This window comes from Amphimedon queenslandica, unplaced genomic scaffold (assembly GCF_000090795.2).
Source record: "Amphimedon queenslandica unplaced genomic scaffold, v1.1 AMPQUscaffold_13053, whole genome shotgun sequence".
Lineage (NCBI taxonomy): Eukaryota > Metazoa > Porifera > Demospongiae > Haplosclerida > Niphatidae > Amphimedon > Amphimedon queenslandica.
Window position 1 is genome coordinate 17,112 of NW_003546711.1, and position 8,864 is coordinate 25,975.

General features: G+C 35.1%; 3 protein-coding genes across 3 annotated transcripts in view; 2 read left to right on the forward strand and 1 right to left on the reverse strand.

Moving 5' to 3' along the window:
* The first annotated feature begins 603 nt into the window (after nucleotides 1-603).
* On the forward strand, nucleotides 604-1,083 carry LOC105314229 (transmembrane protein 229B-like). Its single transcript, XM_011408269.1, has one exon. The coding sequence runs from the start codon at nucleotides 604-606 to the stop codon at nucleotides 1,081-1,083; it is 480 nt and encodes a 159-aa protein (XP_011406571.1).
* LOC100638104 (3-hydroxyanthranilate 3,4-dioxygenase-like) lies at nucleotides 1,004-5,985 on the reverse strand. Its single transcript, XM_003389516.3, has 11 exons — nucleotides 5,868-5,985; nucleotides 5,734-5,815; nucleotides 3,260-3,343; nucleotides 2,997-3,059; nucleotides 2,092-2,225; nucleotides 1,880-1,923; nucleotides 1,728-1,801; nucleotides 1,528-1,602; nucleotides 1,396-1,464; nucleotides 1,271-1,353; nucleotides 1,004-1,225 (listed from the first exon to the last, which is right to left on the reverse strand). Exons 1-11 carry the CDS (start codon nucleotides 5,945-5,947, stop codon nucleotides 1,147-1,149), a joined length of 867 nt encoding a protein of 288 aa, XP_003389564.1. The 5' UTR covers nucleotides 5,948-5,985; the 3' UTR covers nucleotides 1,004-1,146.
* Nucleotides 5,986-7,894: 1,909 nt separating this feature from the next.
* The window catches only part of LOC109585502 (uncharacterized), a 1,002-nt gene continuing 32 nt past the window's right edge, over nucleotides 7,895-8,864 (forward strand). Inside the window, exons 1-4 of the mRNA XM_020001615.1 lie at nucleotides 7,895-8,100; nucleotides 8,157-8,268; nucleotides 8,316-8,385; nucleotides 8,440-8,848. Coding sequence (XP_019857174.1) covers nucleotides 7,895-8,100; nucleotides 8,157-8,268; nucleotides 8,316-8,385; nucleotides 8,440-8,848 — 797 coding nt within the window. The remainder of the gene's footprint in view (nucleotides 8,101-8,156; nucleotides 8,269-8,315; nucleotides 8,386-8,439; nucleotides 8,849-8,864) is intronic.

Here is an 8,864-nt window from a genome sequence, read left to right on the forward strand (position 1 = left end):
AAACCACACACACACTCGTACTTACTTAAAAATAAATTATTCAAAAAAAATAACTGAAGAGTGATCAATTGCTAGGAGGAAGTATCTTAATGTCTTTTAGTAACATCCTTAAAGAAAAGAGAGAAAGGAGGAGGAGGAGAAGAGGAAGAAAATTATTTTATTATTAATAATAATTAGTTGGATTACATACACATGATCTTTAAGTGATTGTTTCCTTGCTTCAAGGAGTAGTGCTTGTTCCTTTGAAGAGTATGAGAGACAAGGAGTGGCATCAACCACTTGATGACACTTCTGCAATTGAGCATTGAGCTCCACAGACTGTAGAGTAAATTTAATTATTTTAAAATTAATACTATATTAAATTATGATTTTTACAAGAAAAATAATTGTAATTTAAACAATAGCCAACGTACCGTTTGATGAATAGTTTGACTGTCCCCATTATTAAATAAAGCCTTGGTTAGTTTCAGTACCTGAGGCAGTATAGTAAAAACAGCACGGAAATCAGAATCTGACATCTCTCCAGCGGACGCCATTTTTATAATATTGAAGGGCGTGGTCAACAATAAAGAGAAGGAGGGGCTGCTTGCAGGATACAGGAATATGCTTCCATGGCCAATGAGGTTGTATTTCTGGGGAGTTCATGGTGTCTTCATTGAAGTGGTTTTCACTGGTCTGTGGGAACTGTTTGCATCAACTAATAATGGTCTAACACTACACGGTTTCTCTTCTATCTGGTCTTTCTTCATATACGGATTTGGTACATTCCTTTTAGCTGAATCAGTCTATCAATATGCTAAGAAGCATCATTATCCACTTCCAGTTCGTATTCTATTCTACATACTGCTGACTTATGCATGGGAGTTCTCGTGTGGTGTGATACTTAGCAGGTTTGGTGCTAATTCGTGGGATTATTCTGAATTTAGATTCAACGTGTATGGATTGATCACACTTGAGTATGCTCCCTTCTGGGGTATCGCTGGGCTCGTGTTTGAATATATTATGAGTTGTATGGAGGCAGTTGAAGGACTACCTCACTGGAGGGTAGCAATAAATAAGGAAAGAAGACAATCAAAACACTGAATATAATGTAATGACACTATTTATAACAGAACATACACACATACATACATAATGTTTTGTAATTTAGCTTTTTCTTTTATTAGCGAGTGGATCAGTAGTGACAGTTATACCGATCCCATCAGAAGCAATGGAAACAGAATACCTAATAATAGTTAATATTACTATATTTAAAATAATTTTTGATTACTTTTCTCCAGCTCCAAGCAGTACACATGAATCAGGACCCATTGATACTGTCCCTTTGTCAGTTGTCACTGTCGCCTCACCTTTCTAATGCATTTTTATCTTACTTTAATATGATACAAAATTTACCAATTGCCAGAGAAATGTCTCTCCTTGGTTCTGTCCTTCTTGCTTTGTATTACTACCCCACACACAATACTGATTGGAAAGATCAAATGAGAGAGAGCATTAAAGGGGCATGAAGGATTTATGTTTGCATACTTTAAATTCTCCGTCCCAATCAAAAAGCATTTTATTTCCTTTGGAATTGATCTCTTGCTCATTATCTCTTATCCACTATAATAATGAAGTAAAGAGATACATGTATGCTAATTGATTAAGTTTGTCAATTAACTCAGTGTGGCAAATTAAATATTAAAGAATGACCTGCAGCTATTACTAGATACAATTCAATGACATACCTCATTAAGATTGAATGGCTTCATCACTGAAGTCGTCACATCCAATTTCACAGGAGGAGGAGGGAATACTTTACCTACAATTAAATAATCAATAATTGACATTATTATTATTATTATTATTATTATTATTGTTGTTGTTGTTTAGTACAAACCTTCAGGTGGATGTCCAGTCTTGTATTCATCAGAAGCAAAGAACCTAAGGACATTCAAAATACAATGTACACGTACAATTTATTTTAGCTAGTATAAATTTTGAACTATCGAGTTTATATTAAATAATCATAAATGCTTTCACACAATTCAAAATGAAAATGCAACTTAAAGTTGTACAATTTTATCTCAATGCCAATAATGGCTCACTCACTTCTTAATGACAGGTCCTAGCTGAGTACCAAGATCATAGCAGTGAAACCATTCCTCCCACAGCACATCAGTAGTCCCATCAACATAATAACGGAGACCATCAGTTTCATCCTCTGTCCTCTCCCTCTCCATTACCTAAATGTACATTGTGTAATTGTACAGTTTCAACTATAGTAAAATTAATTACATTTTAAACTAAAATTGAGACATTTCTTGCAAAAATAACAGTCCCATGGCTTCAGTACAGGGTTTCCCATAGGATTTTGACATAGTTGTCCATTGAATTTTTATGAAATTTAGAAAATTTGACAAACTATAGCATAGATTATTTTATCAAAAATTGTCAGGAGAAAATTTACTTTTTCCTGATGCATACATGTTCTTGTGCTGCATAAAAATTCTGACTGATTAAATTAAAATGAAATTTTTCATGAATTTTAAAAGCTGCTTCAAAAGCCATGTACATGTACATGCTTTTTAGCTCACAAAGCATATGCTCAGTGAGAAACCCTGCTCTTTAATGCCTTAATATATGCATTTTATTTTTTCACTAACTATACTAAGCATTAGGCACATCAAAATAGTCATTCCTATGTTTGGATTATAGACTAAGGATGTCTTATAAATATACATTGTATTTAACTGCTTTGATACATGTACACATGTGTGCTGTGAAGGTCTCTAATCATATTTACATTGAGTCGACCACAAAGGAAGAGGGTAATATGAGGACCCTCTCTTTATAAATAGCTCAGTCCACTACTTAAGGACTTGCTAACTATGCTGCTAAACAGCAATAAAATGGTGGTGTGAAAATTACTATTATAGTCTTGGTGAGCACATTTGCTCACTAAATAAGGGGACCCTATTTTACATACTTAATTTAATTATCTCATAACAACATACAAAGCCAACAGTTCCTTCATAACGCTGAGGTGAGTGAGGGATACAACTAGGGAGCAGAAATACCTAAAAAAAGAAAGTGTATGAAAGTAGAACGTACAATAATAATAGTAATAACGAAGGTAACAGCAACAGGGAAGAGGAAAAATCAATGACACAAAAAACAGCAAATGTATTAACACTGACAAAAATAATAAGAAAATCAAAGGAAGAAAAAAAAGTAATAATAATAATAATAATAATAATAATAATAATAATAATTGCACCTCTCCTTCTTTTATGACAACATCTTTGTGAACACCTTTTTCAACGACTTTCAAAACCATGTCACCTTTCTTTTGATAGAAGAACTAAAAAAGAGAAAAGCAATGTTTCATTGTCAGAATTTACCACAAAGCAGCATGTTTCATGAGTTCACAAGCACTGCACTATAGTACATGGCATTTAGAGCAGCTTTTAAAATTCATAAAAAATTCAAACTTTGCCAGAATCAGCTCCAAGTTGATAGATAACAAAAATATGTGTGTGTATTAGAAAAAGTATAAAAATGAAAAATTCTCTCATAGCCCTTTTTGACAAAATCCAGCCTTTTTAACAAATTGAAAAATTCACAAAAAATTCATATTTAATTGGAATTAGCAAAAGTTGATACACAGCATAAAAATTTGTATACATGTATGTATCAAAAAATTATAAAAATTGAGAATTATTTTTTTGGTCATTTTTGACAAAATTTAGTCTTTGGTTGTTGGTCTGATTTTTTAGCAACTTTATAAAATTCATAAAACATCCAAACTTGATTAGAATCAGCTCAAAGTTGATACACAACATAAGAAAATGTATTTGTATCAGAAAAATTATAAAAATAGAGAATTCTCTCCTGGTTGCTTTGACAAACTATAGACCAGTTGGCGCTAAGTATATTCATAGAATTTTGAGTATATTCATTGTGATACCGTAAATAAAGTAAAATTTTCCTGCCGCCATTTTGGAGTCCTACTTCCAATGGTTTCTATGGAGCAATCGTGAAAGAGCTTATTCTCTAAAAACTGCTGTATTTTTTTGCTACAGCAATATTGCTACTGCTTACTGACCATCATCCAGTGTCTAGACTTGGCTCATGAACTTTAGTGCCACTAGAAGATATAGAAGCAAAGATATTACTTTCTCCCATTCTACTCTTAGTAACTAAGACTCCAAAATGGCGGCAAGAAAATTTTACTTTATTTACAGTATCACCATGAATATACCGGGTACTCAAAATTCTATGAATATACTTAACGCCAACTGGTCTATAGTACAGGGACTTTTGCCTGATTTTGGAGCAACTTTAAAAATTCATAAAAAACCAGAATTTGATCGGAATCAGCTCAAACTTTTTACACCACATAAGTACATGTATATGTATCAGAAAAAATTATAAAAGTTGAGAATTCTCTCCTTTTCAATTTTGGTGAAATTTGGCCCAAGACTGTGTACTATAATAGACCAGTTGGCGCTAAGTATATTCATAAAATTGTGAGTATATTCATTGTGATACCGTAAATAAAGTAAAATTTTCCTGCCGCCATTTTGGAGTCCTACTTCTAATGGTTTCTATGGAGCAATCATGAAAGAGCTTATTCTCTAAAAACTGCTGTATTTTTCTACTACAGCAATATTGCTACTGCTTACTGACCATCATCCAGTGTCTAGAGTTGGCTCATGGACTTTAATAAGTGCCACTAGAACATATAGAAGCAAAGATATTAATTTCTCCCATTCTACTCTTAGTAACTAAGACTCCAAAATGGCGGCAGGAAAATTTTACTTTATTTACGGTATCACGATGAATAATATTCAAAATTCTATGAATATACTTAGCACCAACTGGTATATAGTACAAGATTTTTTGAGCAAATTGAACAAGAAGCTGCATGAGTACTAAACTGTACTATACCAAAATAATGTGGGTAAACCTATTCACTAGTCTCGCAAGCCAGACCCTTCCCACCTATAGTCATTTGGATGGACCCAAATGACTATAGGCTGGGGAATGGTCTGGCTAGCGAGACTACCTATTCACTGTGTGCACATAATCTAAAACTATAATAAAAAATAGTTACAAAAAAAACAAATTCCAGCAATACAGAGTAGATGTGATATCACAATCTATTACAAACAAGGGCCCTAACTAATGAAATCTCTCAAACTTTCCCTATAATCTGTAATCTACATAAATAAACCTACAAAGGGAGTCTTTTAAAACATCCTGTACCACACAGAAGATATAGGAGTGATATAACAAACTTTAACATAATGATGTCACTCACAGAATAACCTATCCTAGTGCCAGTAAATAATTAAATCACCTTATCCTATGGGCATGTATGGGCATGCGCTACTTTGATGTGCATGTGCTGTGGTGGGTGTTATATGCCCATAGAATATGTATGTTTTTATAGCACTGTTGAGTGTTTTGACAAGTAAGTCAATGAAGCCAATGAAGCCTCCATAGATAAGGGTAGGGCATGTCATGGGTTAGACCAGGAGCCTTGGTTAAGACTCATTGTGGTTTATGAAATCTTAGTATCAGGAGCTCATGGTATAGATTAGATAATCTTCCTGTCTGGTGGGTGTGTGGGTGGTATATGCCCATCAAACCTGTATAACTGCAGCATTGCCACTAGTAAACATGCAAATATTAATCTTATGCATTATGTGGCTGGTAAAGTCTACAAGTGTGTATTACTAGTATTACCTCTTCTCCCTCATCAATGTGAAAGTCTTTGCGCTGATTTGGTCCACCAATAAACATGATTTTCAACTGACCCTTCCCGTGCCTGAGAGTGAGAATAAGGCAGTGACTAAGGATGAGAAGGGTCTATGACTTACATCAACTTGTTACAGACTGGAGGAACAAATGAAGACTTGTTTTCTTCTATCCATTGAGATATGTTAGTCACCAAGGCCATTGTTTTGTCAAATTAGCACACACCCACACCCACACAAGTGCAATAATAATTATCGATTGTGCCACACCTTCTTAATTTATATCGATCCATAGATATTATAGACTACGTAACCGGGATTGGAAACTAGGTCACGTGATCCATTCAAACCAGTACAAACCGGCTGACACAGGGTCCGTGATTGGATTTTGGTGGGTGTGGTCAAAAAATGGCTACTCATCGACGACATTCAAAGGAAGACTGTATTTAAACCAATGTTGATTTTTTGTTATTTTAATAATATTTCAATACTTTAGTGTTTGTGTAACATGACTATAATGAAAAAAATAATGATACCATTGTTATTTTGCAAATATACTGTGATATTGTTCAAATTTCTGTTACTTGCAAATTTTCAAAACTTTTTGTACCTGTTGCTCCATTACACGGGTAAAAATAGACTAACAAGATCATTGGAAATGTTTCCACAATCATTGTGCATGGAACTGTCATAGTTTCATTTACTGATTTGCTATGTGAGAGGAGTAATATCTGAAATACTGTTTCTGCGAACAGTCCACTGTCGTACCTGTTACAGCTTTTATAAAACAAGCAGAGGTTTCTCCTTTTGGGTGATGATAGGGTGATATTGTGTGCATGGAATTGGGGGGTTAGCATTTTAATTCATGCATTGTATTTGACTACAGTACTGCTTTAAAACCAAAAATTCATTATTTCCGCATGAAAAGCAAGCCACATGGTCAATATTATTCTATTTAACGCCCAATTTAATCACGGACGTTGTCCACCAGGGAATCCTAGTTTCCAATCCCGGTTACGTAGTCTATAATATCTATGATCGATCATAAACTCAAGCCACACCTCCTTAATTCAATTTCAGATATTCATGGGAAGGTGTTGTTGGCAACCAGTCATAACAAATACAGAAAATGTCCTCTCAAAGGCTAGTCCTGAGATGCAAACCATGCCAAGAGGGAGAAAAGCACAGGGTCCTAGATATGGAATTAGTCGAAGCTGCTAAAGGGATGCAGTTTGGAGAGAATGTTGCACATGGTGAGTTTTTCACTGATGCTGTGTCTGACTGGGTTGGAGAGGCAATGGAGGGTCATAGTCTAATAATACTGCTGTATGGTCTTCCCTCCAGTGGTAAATCATACACTGCTTTTGGTAGCCCAGGCGAATCTCGTAGTAACCCTAAAGCCAGAGGCATCATAGTTCGTTGCATGGATGAGTTCATCAAGACTGCAGCTTCCAAAAATAGTATTGCTCAGATTAAAGGTAGCTTCTACCACATAACAAGCAGAGGGCAAGTTGCAGACCTTCTTGATGCAAGGAAGCGAAACTTGCAAGCAAAACGGATCGATGACAAATTCATTTTTCCTGACGCCACAAAGCAATCTTTAACGACTACACAGGATGTTGTGAATTTACTTGAAAAAGCACAATTAATGAGAAATGCAACTGGAGTCTTAAGATCAGATGAAGCAACAAGATCCCTCAACCCATTGAGAGATTATAAACCACACAGTACACATGCTGTTTTTCATTACACCATAGAATCCTGCAATAACAACTCAAGGGTTGATGAAGTCTTTGCATCACAACTGATAATCGTTGACCTTGCTGGCTCTCAAATCAAAACGTTTCATGCTGAAAACTCAATTTGTATTGATAATGGTCTTACTGCCTTACACAACACATTATTAAACTTAAGTTCTTCTGACCATGAAGCTGCTACAGAATCATGTTTATCAACATCACTCACTCAGTTGCTTTTTCCAGGATTCTTTGGAAACTCTCGATTGATAGTAATCAATACATTACTAATGAATGAGACTGAAGAACACACAACAAAAAAAAATAATAAACTTTTGCAAAGGATTGTATAATAGTAAGGCTATTAGCTCACCTGTCTGCTTAATGCTATCTCAAACTGATCTTGGCTCAAAAATGATTAAGACTGATAGCCTGAAAAGAACAATTCTCCAGGAGCTTAATGTTAGCAATGAGCAGAACTTAAATTTGGAAATTATAAGTCAAACTGCAGTCAGTGTCAATGGGATGGTTTTCGAACAATTACCAGTACAAAGTCTTCAAGCTATTGTCAGTATTCGTGATATTGAGAGAGAAAGACTGTCAAAGCAACCACCCACACAGTAAGGAAATTAATGTTTCTTACTTGTTATTACTTTATTTGTTTATGCATGCACAGACCTAGTATACCAAGTTATTCTGCTAGAGTAAATACTTTACCTCCCCTTAAAGTTGAAGCTCAAAAAACCAACCATACCTCATCTTTACTTCCAAACAATCAATCACTTCCTGTAAGTCATAATGTTCCATTAACCCATTATACTGTTGAACATTGTAGCTTCAAAAAGCACCTCTAGTTCCCTCAATAAAACCTAGCTCTCTTCCCAAGATTAAGCCACAGATTCAAAGTAAGGCATATGCTTGTCCATGGAATATTCTTACTTTATTATTTCGCATTTTAGAATCATCATCAAGCTCAAGTTCAGACAGTGAAGATGATAAGGCAATTCCTGTTGTTTCTTCTAACAATGTTGCTTGCCCTCCTCCTTTGAATGACATTCCTCATGTTCTTCCTAGAGTGTTACCATTGAAACAGTCTCAAACAGATGGTCTGTTACCTCCAGCTAATGCTGTTTTAAAACCAATAAAACCATTGAGAAGTAGACTTCACTCTCCCACTCCTAAAGCTAGTATAAAAGTTGAGCCTTCATTATCGTCATCATCATCGACTTCCATATCAAAGGATCAACCTAAAAAGAGGCATAGAAGACGAAAGTCTAAACTAGCCAAATCAAACAGGTCACCGTCGCCAGTAAAACACCAAACCACAACAAGCAGCAGTGATGATGAAGACACATTTGATCCAAGTATGCAAGGATACAATCAA